At 42.5% G+C, this 17,068-nt stretch overlaps 1 protein-coding gene across 6 annotated transcripts in view; it reads left to right on the forward strand.

Moving 5' to 3' along the window:
- Positions 1 to 17,068, forward strand: part of LOC121269049 (rho GTPase-activating protein 27-like) — a 201,565-nt gene that overhangs the window by 137,459 nt on the left and 47,038 nt on the right. For all 6 annotated transcript variants that reach the window (XM_041173457.1, XM_041173456.1, XM_041173458.1 and 3 more), the window contains 2 exons: positions 11,980 to 12,372; positions 15,248 to 15,478. In XM_041173457.1, the coding sequence (XP_041029391.1) occupies positions 11,980 to 12,372; positions 15,248 to 15,478 (624 nt within the window). The remainder of the gene's footprint in view (positions 1 to 11,979; positions 12,373 to 15,247; positions 15,479 to 17,068) is intronic.

Below are 17,068 nucleotides of genomic sequence, written 5' to 3' on the forward strand. Positions count from 1 at the left end.
GATTGGCAACAAATGCTGGCTTTGCCTGCATCCAATGAAAGAATTTAAAAAAATCCTATTGTTCCCACTTGAGTACAAACCTGGCTACAGATTGAGTTGCGCTCTGAAATTAGTACTTTTTCCAGTTAGAAAATGGATACAACATTGACAAATGTCATCGCTTTGTTGTTTATAAGATTCTATATGAAGTCCCCACAAGGAATGATTCCACTTTCATTCTTGTGGTGTTGTTTCTGTATCTTGTTGTATCATTTATCTTTTGCGCATAACTTAATGTCTGGAACCTTTCGTCTAGTTCCTCTTTGACCCTGATGTCATCAGTGGTTCTGCAGTAGTTCACTCACCTCTGACTCAGAAGATTACGAGTTCAAGTCCCACTTCAGAAGTTTAAGCATAAAATGGAGGCTAATAGTCTGGTTCTGAAGTGTTGATTGAATGAAACTTTGAGTTGAGGCCTTGTTTATCCTCCTGTGTGATCCCAAGCCTCTATTTTAAAGGAGATCAGGGCAGTTCTTCCCTGTGTCCTGGTCAATATTTATTCCTCAACCAACATCACTGGAAAAAAAAGACAGATTAACTAGTCATTATCACACTGCTGATCATGGGAGCTCTCTATGTGCAAATTGGCTGCCGTGCTTCCTACATTACAACAGAGACTACATTTTGAAAGTACTTCATTGGGTGTAAAATGTTTGTGGGGCTTACTGAGGCCATGAAAAGCAGATCATTTCTTATCCACAGTGCGCCAACAGGTGCACCCATCATTCCAAGTTCTCACTAGCCCGAAGCTGCTAGAAACTCCATCGCCTGGTGGTCTTCTGGGTTGCCTCTTCCTCCGAGAAAACTGCTCTCTTCAGCCCTTTATGTTAAGGGAACTGATATAAAAATGTAAGTAAATATTGTCCTCTTCTACACAGGTTCCTGGACAGAATGCACCTTCCGCTACCCCCATCCACACCCCAGGTATGGCTCAGTTCCACTCTTCTGGAAGCCAGCTCACCCACTCTCACTGGGCGAACAAGCCTCCAGACACATTCTAATACCTGTGATGCCAAGACGTTTTGCCACCATTTGAAGCAGTCGCCCTTTGTTGCTTTGTCCTGTCCATGTGGGAGAGATGCTGAGGTCAGAGGCAGCTCAAACCCGATCTGGGTTATCCCTGAATTAACAGGAAACCACAGTTTGTGCCATGGGATCAGGAAGACGTATCTTAACTTTGCTGATGCATGACCAATGATGTGTCAAGCATGGCATAAGATAGATAATATTTGACCTAATAACAGGAAACAGGTGTCAGTCCTAAATAAGAATGTTTCAGACTAGAAAGTGGTTATAAGTGAGAGACTCACTTGAGAATCATATTCTTGAAAATCGTATTTCAAATGTACAAAATAATGCCTTTAAGAGTATTTTTTTTTAAAAAAAGATCCAAACCTTAAAAGAGAGGTAGACAAATAGTGAGAAATAATACAATCAGTTTAAGAGTTATTTAAACCCTTTAAGTAATTGGACCAGTTTAGAGGCAGATAATGTTTAATGCACAAAGCGTTAGATAATTTGTGTGGAAGGTTGGGACCAAAAGAAAGGGCACGTGCAAATAAAATGGGTGCTGCTCAAGAAAAGGGTCCAAGAGTCATTATTGGCTCAAGCTACAAATGGCGGTCTAGTATTCAGCTGCTGTTTAAGGAAAAGACAGTTGAAATATTCAATTATATTACCCACGTACAAACCTAAAGGAATTGTTTAGATCGCTCTAGAGAACACAGTGTGGTTCTGGTCTCCTAACCACAGGAAGAATATTGTTGCCATTGAAAGTGTGTGGAATCAGCAACAAAGATGTTTCTGGATTTAAGCGGGTGAGAAAGAAAGGATTAAGGAAGCTGAACTGATATTGTTTGGAAAGACGTTTCAAGGTGATCTAACTGAAGTTTCAAAGTCATCAATAAATTTGACTCGGGCAATATTGATGTTTATGTTTCGAGGGAATGGGTTAATGAATGTTGACATTTAATGCCTCCTTTATACGCTCATGAGGAATTGGCCTGTGACTCGAAATCGAGTTCACTGGTGGGAAATGGCATTGCCTATGCACAGTGGAGGCTGGTGAAATATTTTACCACATTGCAAGCATAGAAGGGAGTTAAAAACAGAAATTGAAAACATACTGGTATTTTAGCCCCTTTGCTGTCCATAAAAACAGGTGCGAGGCAGTATGAGGTGACTGAGTGTATGTTTTCCCCCTTTTACTGAAGAGGAAGCCTCAATCCTTACGGCACAGTCTATCTGTGTTCATTTCCATTTATACCTCAAACTAATGTTACTTTGGAAAGCAAAATATTGCAGATGCTGGAAATCAGAAATCAAAATGGAATGCGTTGGATGCTCTCCAGGTCAGGCAGCATCCACAGAGGGAGAAACAAAGTAATGTTTCAGGCCAATGACCTATCATCAGGACCCAAACTTGTTAGAGATGAATAGTTTTTAAGCAAATGCAGAGCCAGAGTTAGTGAGTGGAGGAAAGAGGAAAAGGAAAGACCTGTGATAGGGCAGAAGCCAGGAGAGATTAAATGACCAAGTGGGTGATGGTGATTCCCAATTGGGGTAAATGGTTGCAGCAGGATGGGAGAGGAGGAGAAATATATGGAAAATCTGGCAAAGAGAAGATGGTTCCAAGAATATAGTGGGGAAAGTTGGGTTAGACCCTAGAGGTACAGACCACCCTGCAGGCTATATCTCAACTGGGATCCCCCACCCCAAACACCAGTCCACACCACAGTGACTGTGAGAATCCTGAGTGTAATGAGTTGATGTGCAGATAGCTGTGCCTGTTCACTCTCCTGGAAATCTGGTAGGAAGTTGGAGGGTTGAGATTTGCAATTACTTGACTAGAGGCTAGTCTTGAAGATGGGAGACGTTGAAGAAAGGGAGTGCTGAGCAACTTGGCTGCTTGTAGTGAGGAAATGGGACTGCTTGCCTATAAGACAGCTGAGGAGAAGGGCTATTGTTCTAGAAAAAAATGTTACATGTCATAGGCCTGGGATTGCTGTTAATTGCCCTGTAATGGATTACACTCACTTGAGTGGCATTTTAAAATGCAATTTCCGTGTTATCATGTCCTGCTGATGTTCTCTGTGCTCAGTTTTCCTATTTCAATAATAATAGAGAATGCGACATCTGATTTCGGTGCGGTGGAACATTCCAAACATAGTAAGTAATGAAAGGAAGAACAAGTTACCAAATCCCAAGTCCACCTCGTTCCTCTGTCTGGATGCTTTACACTACCTCAGTTAGAAGATGGAAAACCCAGAGAAAATCAAGGCTGGTTGTCATTTACACAGGAATTGGTAGGCAAAAAAAAAATGTCCATCTAGTTCACCTTCTACCGCCTTGATAGCAAATGATACAGCCATAATGGAGTTGTTGTCTGATCATAGCAATTAATCCAGACATGGTGTTAGGAAAGCTTCAGTGATGGGGAGCCTTGAGAATCTTAGGTCCAAAGTCGTATGCTCTTCCCACTTATGGTATGCTTAGCACATGTCATCCATCAAATTACGCATCTACTGTATCGCAAAATATTTTCTGAGAGAAATCTATCTAATTTGCATTTCAATTAATCAATTCCATGTGTTGCCACCATCACCCTAGGGAGGCTGCCCCATAGATTGTCCACTTGCCCAGATCTTGCTGGGGTAGGGCATCTTGTGATGTGTCTCCTTTTCTGCATCCTTCAGCTCAAAGTATTTTTACTCTGTTACAGGCTGGAAGTCCAAGCTGATAACAGAGCAGTGAAAGCAGCAGGGCACAACTAATGAGATTTAAAGGTTGAGAAAGGAACAATGGAATGATTGAGGAGGAGGATGAATTTGAGCCAATCAGGTGCAAAAAGAAAGAAATAGCGGGAAGGGAGGATTTAGAAAGAGAGCGAGAAAAAAGAGTCAGAAAGGAAAAGTAAGGGAAAAAATGTTTGACGTTTTTAAATCTCCAAGAACAATTTACCATCTGAAGCAATGAATTGCCGCAGTTGCTTTCAATTTCCATCTCTCCCTCACCCATCAGCTGGTCCATCTCTGACACTTCCCTTCCTTGACTTCTCTGTCTTCATTTCTGGGGATAGACTATCTATTATTATTCACAAGCCCACTGACCCTCACAGCTACCTCAACTACACTTCCTCACACCCTACTTCCTGTAAGGACTCCTTTCCATCCTCCCTGATTCTCTGTGTCCGTCACACCTGTTCTGATGATGCTACCTTCCACAACAGCTCTTCTGACTTGTCTTCCTTTTCCTTCAGCAGCTGTCTTGCACTTCTAACCTCAACCTTTCCCCTCCCTCTCAGAACCATGATAGGGTTCCCCTTGTCCTCATGTTCCACCCACCAGCCTCCATATTCAAAGGATCATCCTCTGTAATTTCTGCCATTTCCAGCATGATGCCACCACCACACACATCTTCCCCCCTCCCCATCAGTATTCCAAAAGGACCATTTCCCCACGACACCGTCGCCCACTCTTCTATCACCCCCCCAGCACCTCAACCCCTCCCCATGGAATCGCAGGAGGTGTAACAGCTGCCCTTTCACCTTCTCTTTCCTCACTGTCCAAGGTCTCAAAAACTCCTTCCTGATGAAGCAGTGATTAACTTGTACTTCTTTCAATTTATTCTCCTGTATTTGCTGCTCACAATGCGGTCTCCTTTACACTTTGCTCAGTCCGCAAGCATGGGCCTGACCTTGCTGTCGCTTGCTGTTTTGTTAGGAACTAGAGATAGTTTAAATAAGTTATATTTGTACTTGTGGGTGTGAGGAATAAAGTTTGATTTGTATTTCTGTATTTGTGTGTTTAAAAAAGGGAGATCTTGAGTTTTAGTTTCACTTTAAAAATGCCTGAGCTCTAATGAGATTTTACTACTCTTGAAGGGGAGTTAAAACAAACAAGGTTGGAAAAAACTGTGCTGTTGCCTAGCAACAGGGCTCCAGACAGAGAGGCCCCACACAGACACAAAGAAACCGAAAGTTTCACTTCAGTTGGTTATAATGCTCTAAGGTGAAGGGAGCAGTTTACATCTCTCTCTAGCTGACATGCGAGCAGATTGCTGAGGAAAATAAGTCTAAGAATCTTGGATGAGTTGCTGTAAAGTTAAAGCAATAGTGGATGTCAAGTGAGTTCTGGATCTCAAAGGAGATGCCAAGCTGTCAACTGGGAGAGGGAACTGCAGGGAACAGGTCCTGAAGGAAAAAGAGAGAGGCCCCAAGAAGCCCTTTAAGTTAAGTCATAGGACAAGGACAGGAATTTGGAACAAGGTCCTGTTCAGTAGAAGTGAAAGCAAGGAGCAGAGGGCTAGGCTCCAAATTAAAGAGAGGAAAGCTGCAGGAAGCATACTTCAAACGAAATAGGCTTGCAAAAAGCCAGAAGATCCAAGGAGATGGCTGAAGGTCTGTAACTCTTTACTATGGGCATGTGAAGCAGTGGTGTTCTGTTGACACAGCTGAGTTTGAGAGAGAGTGCATGGAAGGCGAAGCTTCAGTGCACAAGGCGATCCAGGGGAGAGGAACATCTGAAGGACAGTTCAAAACCCTGGAGGTGGACCCTTGTGGAAGGCTTCTGAGAGAAAGCGTCATTTGGGAGAAGACTCCAAAACGGGCTCTTCGAGAGTGGAGATTTGAAACCCTCATGTGAAAGACTGAGTTCAGTGAGACCAGTTGACTCACCCGTGTGATAAGCGTCTGGGGGGAGTTGAGTTGATCCATAGCATCTGTTTGTGGTGGCATCTGTCACTTGGTTTCAGTGTGTGGATGTGTCTGACCACAGGTTGCCAATGATTTACATGGATTGTATGCTTACCATGGACATGAGAGTATAAGATAGCTTTTGTAACTTGTGTTACCCTTAAGAATCTGTATATATCTGTAAAGTTATAGTTGTGGGTGAAGGAGCTTTGTAATATAATTCATATTTTCTTGTTTAATAAATGTTTTATTCTTTTGTTAGAAGTTTATCAACTAACTCTTGTGACTCTGTTCAGTAGCTGCCCTCTATGTTTCTAAACAAAAAAATAAAAGTTAGGATCTATCAAGTCAGGTTCCACCCAGGGATCTGACTTGTCCAGTAGTAACATCAGCTGGGATCATAATTTTAATTCACCATTTTGCTCTCATGCCTACATTTCTGTCCTCAGCCTACCACAATGTCCAAGTGAAGCCCAGTTTGAGAAACAGAAACCTTCCAATTAGGCATTTTACAGCCTTCTGGACTCAACATTGAGTTCAACAACTTTTTAAAAATTCATTCATGGGTGTGGGATTCACTGGCTAGGCCAGCATTTATTGCCGATCTCTAGTTGCCCTTGAGAAGGTGGTGTTGAGCTGCCTTCTTGAACCGCTGCAGTCCATGTAGTGTAGGTATACCCACTGTGCTGTTAGGAAGGGAGTTCCAGGATTTTGATCCACCTGCTGCCCTTGTCCTTCTAGATGGTAGTGGTTGTGGGTTTGGAAGGTGCTGTCTAAGGAGCCTAGGTGAATTCCTGCAGTGCATCTTGTAGATGGTACACACTGCTGCTACCGTGTGTCGGTGGTGGAGGGAGCAAATGGTTGTGGATGTGGTGCTAATCAAACGGGCTGCTTTGTCCTGGACAGTGTCAAGCTTCTTCAGTGTTGTCGGAGCTGCACTCATCCAGGCAAGTGGGGAGTATTCCATCACACTGCTGACTTGTGCCTTATAGATTATGGACAGACTTTGGGGAGTCAGGAGGTGAATTACTCATTGCACAATTCCTAGTCTCTGACCTCTTGTAGCCACAGTATTTATATGGCTAGTCCAGTTCCGTTTCTGGTCAATGGTAACTCCCAGGATATTGATAGTGGGGGATTCAGTGATGGTAATGCCATTGAATGTCAAGAGGCGATGGTTAGATTCTCTCTTGTTGGAGATGGTCATTGCCCGGCACTCGTGTTGTGCGAATGTTACTTGCCACTTGCCAGCCCAAGCCTGGATATTGTCCAGGTCTTGCTGCAACAACCACAACCATCTTGCTTTGTGCTAGGTATGACTCCAACCAGCGGAGAATTCTCCCTCTGATTTCCATTGACTCCAGTTTTCCTAGGGCTCCTTGATGCCACACTCGGTCAACTTCAGACCATGAACTCTGTAACCTATTTTGAATAATTTTTTTGCCCAAGTGTCTGCATCTTGTTTTGCTTTCAGGCTGAGCTGGCCTTTATTCTGCTCTAAACACTGACTCTGGACCTATGTTTCATTTCTTCACTACAACCACTACCACTCCCTTTGCCTTTTGTTCTGTGACGTCTTTGGTATTTGACCCACCCTGCCCTCTAACTCATCCCTCACCTTCCCTTTCGTTCCCCTGACTCCCTCCCCCTATCCCTTTTCAACAGCATAAAATCCATCACATTTTTATCTCTCTTCAGCTCTGTAGAAGAGTCATATTGGACTCAAAACATTAGTTCTGCTCTGTTCCTGCCTCCACAGATGCTGCCAGGCCGGTTCAGGTTTTCCTGCACTTTGTTTATATTTCAGACTCCACAATTTAAACTATTCCGTTTCAGGGCTAAAGAGTTTGATTGGTGTTGCATTATCAATTTTTGAAAAAAATTACATTTAATTGCCATACTTAATGCTCTGTGACATATTTATTGGGCAATTAATGTGCGTATCCAACAAGTTCTTAAAAATCCCAAGAAGACAACAGGCTGTTAATATTCTGCCAATTATATTGTGAAGGTTAAGAATAAGCAGGTGGTGGCTATTGATTGATTTATTGTCTTGAGCCCAGGTGTTGTAAATTAATTAATTTCGCCATTTGTTTTAGTTTGCTCAAAAGAGTATGAAAAGGGACTGCTGGTACACTGGGCTGATAGGTAGGTGGGAAGCACAGATCTGTAATACTGCATCCTGTGAATAAACCTATTATTAAGAAAAAGAGCTGTGTCTGGTTTATAATTCACCGTATGGCTTGGATCCAAATATGGTCAGGATGTGTGAAGCAAGTAGTGATAACAATGTAATTCAAGCAGAAGGCCCTGGAGAGTTGCAATTCACAGCGTATCTCTTAATCCCCTGGACGTCCTGGCTGATTTGCACATTAATCATGTCATTATTTTTTGAACATGATCTAGTCCATTATTTCCACAACATCCCATACATATCGATACTCCTGGTGATATATTTAGGCCCGATAATTGTAAGATGAATACTAGGTGATGAAGGGTTAATACACTAGCTTGAAATATCTCTTTGGTATTTTAGTAGGAGCACTAATACAGTAAATAGGTTAATACCATCACTGACAAGGAAGCTTAAAATAACTGCCAGACGACTGGAAAAGCTTTGTATACAAGTAGGCATGTGCTTGGCATTTTGCAAGAATAGCTACTTACATTGGGAAGAGGGAAAGCTGAAACTTTGTGTGGCACTTTGTATAGAATTACACAGAATCTACAGCACAGAAATGCACACTCTTCCCAGCTGGTCTATGCTGGCCTTTTTACACTCTATGAGCTGCCTCCCATCGCTTTTCATCTAACACTACATTCCCTTTGACATTTGCATGGATGATGTTAAACATACTTTTTATCTATCTACTTAGCATTGAGCAAGTAAAAGATTCTGTTTCTGTATTGAGATTGAGATGCTTTTGCGGTACTAGAATACATCCTGACTTGGAAATATATCGCCGTTCGTTCACTGTCGCTGGGTCAAAGCCCTGGAATCCCTCCCTAACAGCACTGTGGGTGCACCTACACTACATGAACTGCAGCTGTTCAAGAAGGCGGCTCACCACCACCTTCTCAAGGGCAATTGAGTATGGATCTAGCCAGTGACACCCATGTCCCATGAATGAATTTTTTTTTAAATTTGCCATTTTAGTCATGTAAAGCATGTAGAACCTTTCTATTAACAAGAGGGAAAACAAATTTCAACAGTGTCCTTCACAACTTTGTGCTAAAAATGAAGACTCAATGAATGAAAATGTTTTTGAGAAGTTGTCAGGTGACTTAAAAGAATACATCAACGTTGATTCTATAGATGAAGACTATGATAACAGTCCAGACCCTGCAGAGTTTTATCATTTTCCAATGGGCAATGCCACTGCATAAAATAAGACTCAAGAAAAGAGCAGTTATGAGGTTGCTAGGAAACTTGAATCCCTAAACAAGGGCTTTGTCATGGAACAAGATTGGTTGCTGGGAAGCTGTTTCCTTCGATGATAGATGCAGAAATTACAACAACAGATTTCAATGAAGTAGAGTGTTTAATTCCTCGTATAATGTTGAACCCGGTCAGATTTAAATCTGCCTTTTCAACTCAGGAGAGAGGACTTCCCCACTAGACTTTCATATTCTATCACTATAGACAAACCATATTCCTTAATACCTTCTGGATACCAAAAAAATCTATGAATCTCAAAGTTAAAATTGGCAGTTGGTCAAGCATTAATTGCCATTTGCGGAAGAGAATTCCAAATTTCTGTGTCTAGAAGTGTTTCCTAATCCCATTGTTGGAAGGTCTGCCTTTAATTTGTAAACAACGACTTCCTAATTCTAAACTTCTCAGCCAGCAGAAATAGTTTTTCTCTCTCTCCTCTACCTGTTTCCCTTAATATCTTGAAACGTTTGATTAAATTACCCCCAAGCCCCACTGGCCGCTGAATAATGATCACCAGTTGTAGGCCAGGGCATGGAATTTTCCAAAATGCTCTCCAATGCTGTCTGAATTGTTGAAGAGAAATTTCTCCCCACTTTGAATCTTATAAAGAAGCAAGAAAAGGAACAGTATTCTAAAGTCAAAATTTTTCGCTTGTCAGGCGGCGAGTGCCTGACCCGAATGAACAAAAAATGACGCGCGATGACATCGGGTGAGCATCCTGAAGTCGTTGTGCACTCAAGCAGTATTTCGATCAGCAGGTGTGCATGGGAATAAGCAGCGCGCCCGCCGACAATTAGAAGGCCTATTAAGGCCATTAAAGTAATAATTAAATTCAATTTTTCGTGGAAAAGGCCAAGCGGCCTTTGGATCTTTTTAGGAAACCTTATCCACAGCCGGGATGAGGTTTCCAACGGCAATTAAAAATTAAATTAAAATTTAAATATTTCATTAATAAAATGTCCCTGCTCATGGGCAGGATTCCCCCCCCCCCCCCCCCCCCCCCCCCGAATCGGGGGTGCGCCGCCATTTTACATGGGCAGGCCAATTAAGGCCCGCCCAGCGTGACGTCTGCACGGAAGTGCTGTGCACTCTCTGGGCCGGGGTGGGGGAGGTATCCCTAAACCTGAGAGTGCGCTCTTTCATGCAGACGCACACTAAAGAGCGCATTCATCGCCCTGAGACTAAGTGCTGCCTCAGGGATATCGGCTCTGCAATAAAAAAAATTAAAAATAGAAAAAAATAATCCCTGACATGTCCCCTCATGTGATACTGTCACGTGAGTTTGGACATGTCCATAACTTCTTAAAAAACTTTAATTAAATTTTTAAAAACCTGCATGAAACCTCATCCCACCCGTGGATGAAGTTTCGTGGTTTTTCTAATGCCCATCAGGGCTCCCGGCCTGCCCACCAGCCTCAAGGTTGGACGGCCAGGTCCAGTAATTTCTTCAATGACATTGACAGGTCGGCAGATGCACAGCTGATTTTGCTGTGCCCCCGGCTACCTGAAAATTTCAATGGGGCACAATGGGGAGTTCTGCCCGACGTCATCCTGCAGCATATTACACGTTGTGAGTAGGCTCCGCCAACCCCCCCCCCCCCCCCCCCCCCCCAACTCGCTGACGGGAAAATCCTGCCCCATGTGACAGCGTGAAATCGTGGTCGGGCCCCGTTCGCAGGCGGCGCTCAGCACCCCAACCACCCCCCCCGCTGAGCCTGCCCGACGAGGGCAAAATCCTGGCCTAAGTGTCTGAAATTGTGAATTTGTTTTCCTTTTCCCATTGTGAAATTTGGGTGACTATTTTAAATCCAGTAGTAGGAGAGCTGGGAGAGCAATTGTTTGTCCTAAACACAGGGTAATCTGCTGCAAGACTCATTGCATATTACATAATTTGAACAGTGCAACATCAGTAATAGATCAAGCACCTGCTGTCTTCAAAGGCTGTATTGAAAGGGTCCATGGTTCACATTGGTGGGTACTGCTGTGCAGTCCTTAGTGAATATTAAACAAGTAATTGGATATGCTGCTTCAGTGAAAAGGACAAGCTACTGACTTTATTCCATGAACTCTGGTCATTGCCATCGATCCCAATCTCATAAGTTGACACCAAGGTTCATCTAAATAGCTGATGATATTGCTGTAAGGGTATGAACCCAGTGATATCTTTGTGTGCTTAGAGCATTTATATATATTCCTCTACCTGCTGATTTAATGGAAGTATTAATGGCTGCTCATGGCTTCAAAAGCTCCTCCCTGCCCTGTTTCAGATGTGTAAATATTATCCATTCCTGGTGATTCTACTTGCCTTGCACCATTTCCCTCTATATTAGTCAGGCAATGCTGTCATTTGGTTGAGTCACTTATCAATGGTGAAGGCAAGTGTTAATGCAAGTGGAGAAGGCCATTCTCAGGATCCCCTGGCCAACGTTCCTCTGTCAACCAGTATCAGAAAAAGCAAATGAGCTCATCATTCATACACTTGTTGCTTGTGGAATCTGCAATTTGGTTGTTATGTCTGTTGCCATAACAAGTGTGACTATTTTTCAAAAGTGAGCCAGAGGCTAGAAAACACTTTGTGATGCTTTGAGGGCACTGTAGGTCAATCCAAGCTCGCTCTTTCTTTAATTAAGTTATAAAGTTACACCACTCTTGTGCATCACTTGTATGTGCTTTAGCCAAAGGTTCATTTGTGAAGTGCTTTGGGACGTCCTGAACTGGTGAAAGGTGCTATTGAAATGCAAGCTCTTTCTTTTTGTTTCGAAATAGATTCGGCTGAGTCTCATTTTTGTTTTATTTATTTATGTTTTTGAAGGAATTTGAAGAAAAACCTGGGTTAGTGTACCAGAATGTCACAGAGCTGAGGCAGCAGCTTGCAGAGGAACCGTCAAGTTTCAGCAATAATTCAACCAATCAGCTGGAAGAATGGGAAATGCATACTGACCAAGCAACTGGACAACCCTTCTACTACAACGTGGTGACTGAAGAGACCACCTGGGACTCTCCGTTTGATAGCTCAGACAAAAAGGAGCCACAAAGCCCACATTCCCGCACTTCCAGTACAAGCAGTCCCTTTGTGGGATGGGAATCGCATCTCGATGAAGTTAGTGGTCAGCCCTACTACTACAATCCTGTAACTGGGGAAACAACGTGGGACCCACCAGATCAACAGGAGGAAGAAACAACAGATCTCATGGACAATCAGAGGGTATGTGACCATCTCAGTTTTGCTGGAGGGCATATAATTCACCAATTTGCGCTTCTGGAATAAAATCTCACCCACCAGGAGCACAGAATTGGGAACTTGGGTTCAAAGATCGGCGGCACCCACAGCATTTTCCTTCTATTTATTTTAATGGATGGAAAGTACTGTGGGGCCCACTGAGCTTGGTGCTCAAACTTCCAATCTCCTGCCAGCAAAAGCCAAATGCCAAGAAGGCAGGTTTATAAAACAGATTGTGTGCACGCATAAATAACTGCTTAGATGGGATGGAGATGGGGCAAGCACCAGGAGCCGGACATTGGTAAATGTAATGACAGCTTGAAGTTATTCAATAAGAGCAGAACTATTTCTAGGAACTAACAAGCCCATTGGACCTAACAGGCCCCTCACCTTTTCATATACCAACCCCAACCCCTTACCATCTCAACCAATCTCTTCACTCCTTTTCTATTTATTAAATCTGTCCAGTTTTAACTTGATTTATTTTTACGCTAACAACTTTAATGACCTCCCCTGCCAATTTGCTTCACAAATCCATGGCACTTTTTAAATTCAAAGAAAATATTCCAGTTTATTTAATCCCCTAACTTCCTGACTCATCTCGATCTTTCACGACATTTGCCTGGAGTAACTTTATGAATTCCCTTCATGACCTTGTAGTTTTATGGCTGGATTGAGCTGTGAGGGATCCTCTGTATGCCTTATGCATTTTGTATTGTTTGTCCACCATTTTCTCTCCTGATAAAAGAAACAATTTTGTAATTAATAAAAATGTTTCTTGTATCTCATTGCCCTAATCCTCAAGTAAATCACTCGATTCTATCTTTTTGTAATTTATTGCTAAGTATAGTAATGGCTCAGACGATAGAATTGATTTGACATGTGCTGCTTTGCTCTGCCGCTCACATGAAGATTTAAATACCTCATACATTCTGAAATAGGTATCTGGAAACCCTCAAAAAGGTCAAGAAAGTGAAGCAATTTGCCTCTTATTTTCAGGTGGGCAAGAGGCAATGGAATACAAAAGGGCAGAGTGACTTTGATATTTCTCCAATTATTTAGCACTTATTAGCTCAGTTATTGAAGACAGAAAAGCAGAACCCAAGTGAGGGCAGAGGCATATCAAAGAAACTGAAGAAAGTAAAAGCTTGTTTTTGTAAGTCTGGTTTAAACATCCATTCCCTTCCCCATCAGTATGTACCGTGACTGCACTAGCCACAGGATACACTGCAACAACTCACTAAGGCTTCTTCACCAGCACCTCTCAAATCCTCTATTTCCATTACCTAAAAGGACAAGGGCATGGGGGCACCATTACCCCCAAGTTCCTCTCTAAGTTGCACAACACTGTGACTTGGACATGCATTGCCATCCCTTCATTTCTCACTGTCTCATATTCCAGGAAGCCCCTACCTAATAGCTCTGTAGTAGTAACTTCACTATGTGGGTGGCAGCCATTCAAGAAGCCTCATCACCACCATTTCAAGTGATGGACTATAATAGATGTTCTTTCCAGGAATGTCCATGCTCTGAGAATTATATTTTTAAAAATAGTGACTTACATGACCTTTATGCCCCAAACTGCCTCACAACCAATAGGAAACGTAGCACACTTGGCTACTGTTTGAGGACACTACTGTCACATCTGTCAATGCCACCCTGATGGACCTAGCTGTCAAAGGGCTTTACATACTGGATTAGTTGTCCCATCAGTCATCATACATAACAAGTATTTTCCAAAGAAAAAGCAGAGACATAAACCTCAATATTAAATATCAAAACCCAAAGTCTGATACCTTAGAATCAACATGAAAAAATGTCAGGGTCATTGTTAGTTTTGTCTGAAGTCTACTACATTGAACATAAACACAAGTAGCATTGACATGATGAATTCTGTTTAAACAAGCTAGAAACAGATGGAGCACAAAATGAATAACCTTTTATAAATGGGTTATGTCTATTTGAGACCTGTTCTAAAATTGTCTAAACATTAATGCCTGATTCTGGTTTCAGACTACCACGTTCAACAGATTTAAAAGAAAGTTTAGTCTCGCTTCATTCCAAATTTTTAAGAAGAAGGCCCATCATTTTGTCAAGGGCATCATGGAGTGGGTAATAAATGTTGACCTTCCTAGCAACATCCATATCCCAAGAACGAATAAAATTATTACTCCAGCTGTGTGACATAATTGTACCTATTACATGCCCGAGCTACAGAAAAGTGGTAGGAAAATAATACCTTCAGCTTGTCTAAAAATCCAATGCCCCAAAAATACCAGCCAGTGTCACACTAGATCATACAAATCAGGTTTGATTCGTTACTTATGCTGAGTTAGTTGATCTTAGTTCCAGCAGCAGTTGAGATGTTTTATTTAGTCTCAACTTCCTTCAGGGAGGGAGAGGATTGGCCAACCATGTTCCTGATTGTGACACTTGCTGGAAATGTGGGCGTGTTGTCTGTGACTCTTCCGTGATGGAGCAGTCGAGCGACACTTTAAAGGCTCAATGTGAAGAATGCCCATGTGAGCATTGTGAATGATTCCAGGATATTTGGCCACAGAAGGCCGATATGCGTGGAGGACAGTCAGTGCGTGTGAGCTAATATACCAACAAGAGGTACTGTCTTCAGAAGAGAATAGGAAATATATATTCACTAATCCCTTATAGATCGATAGAAATGGAGATTTGAATAGGAAAAAACTGTGCAGCCGGTGCCATAAACCTATCCAATCCCCAAAACCATCATTCCATGTGTAATATTTGATCTTTTCAGACTATACTTATTTCTCTAATCATTGTTAAGCAGATGTTTGATGTTTTATGGATGGTGAAAGTTCACCCCTGAATGTTTTCCTTTCAGCCTCCCACTCCAGAAGAGGATTACCCGGAATTCATTGAGGGGAGTCCTCCGGGACACTCGGGTCATCAGCGGCGGCCTTCCCTCTGGTCGCAGGATGGGTACAGTGAGCCGCAGTCACTAATAGACTCACCATTATACCAACCGATAGGTCCACAGACTCCCCCAGGCTGGTCCTGCGAGATGGACCAAGATGGACAGCTGCTTTATACCAGTGAAGTTACCCAAGAAAAAGTATGAATCATTTTCCTGCCCTTGTGCAACTGTAGTGTACCATTTACCATGTGAAATTTGTCATTTTCCATTCTGAAGGTTTTTTATTTCCCAGAGACTATGGCCTAAAAATGACAACATGGGAGACCAGCATAGCAACACTTTACGCAATCATATTCCTTACTTTGCTACCTTAATTAACCCATTTAAAATAAATGGCTTTATGCATCTGTTAAACTAGTGGAGGAAGGAACCTGAAACGATTGCATTAAGGGTTGCTATCTATTTCAAGCGCTGTGCCTCTTAGCCAGTTTGAGTGGTCAAAGCTGTATGTCACTTATCCACCGGTTACTGCTGATCTTCCCCTGTTGTTACATTGACTAATCGGTCAGATCCACTCTCTGCTCGAGAAAATTCCCATGGCAATTTCCAGGTAATCTACTGTAGGTAATTTCTCAATAAGTATTTAGTAATGAAGCCTGTTTGTTGAGTTTCTTGAGAGATTGTCTTTATATGTAGAGATTTGAATATAAATTTTACAAATTCATGCTTCAGACATAGTGTCAACAACTTGAGGCTTTGATCTAGAAGTACTCATTTGTAAAATGCACCCTTGTGTGAATGGGCCATTAACTGCAGAGAACAATGTTACGCCCCCTTAAATGTCAGTAGAGAATGGAAAGGTCAGCTCACTCCTGGCTGACGTTATCATAGAATTATAGAATGGATACAGCACAGAAGGAGGCTATTTGGCCCCTCGTGTCGGTGCCAGCTCTCTGCAAGAGCAGCCCAGCTAATTCCACTCCCCTGCCCTTTTCCCGCAGGCCTGCCAATGTTTTCTCTTCAGGTCCTTATCCAAATTCCCTTTTGAAAACCTCAGTTGAATCTGCCTCCACCACACTCTCAGGCAGTGCATTCCAGATCCTAACCACTCACTGGGTAAAAAATTTTTCCCTCTTGTCACCATCGGTTCTTTTGCCAAACACTTTTAACTGGTCTCCTTTGATTCTCGACCCCTCCGCCAAAGGGAGCAATTTCTATCTACTCCATCCAGTCACCTCCATGATTTTGAACAACTCTATCAAATCTCCTTTCAACCTTCTCGTCTCTAAGGAGAACAACCCCGGCTTCTCCAATCTATCCATGTAACTGAAGTCCCTTATACCTGGAACTATTCTTGTAAATCATTTCTGTACCCTTTCTAAAACCTTAACATCCTTTCTAAAGTGCAGTGCCCAGAATTGAGCACAGGATTCCATTGGAGGTGTAAGGTTTTACAAAGATTCATCGTTGCTTCCTTTCTTATGGACTCCATGCCTCTATTTAAAAAAAACCCACAAACCCGTGTATCTTTCTCACCACTCTCAATCTGGCCCGCCACCTTCAACAATTTGTGCACATATGGACCCCAGATCTCTCTGTTCCACAGCCCCTTTAAAACTGTGCCTGTAAATCAAACACTGATTAATGAACCCCTGTCTGTACGCTTGAATGTGCGTGTGAGGCTCACTGCTTTAAAACATGCAGAGCCAGTAGTATATCTTGGTGCTGCCATTACACAGCATTCAGAAAGCCGAATTGCTGTCATAATGTATGGCAGCATTTAAAATC

Source organism: Carcharodon carcharias, chromosome 23 (genome assembly GCF_017639515.1).
Source record: "Carcharodon carcharias isolate sCarCar2 chromosome 23, sCarCar2.pri, whole genome shotgun sequence".
NCBI classification, from domain to species: domain Eukaryota; kingdom Metazoa; phylum Chordata; class Chondrichthyes; order Lamniformes; family Lamnidae; genus Carcharodon; species Carcharodon carcharias.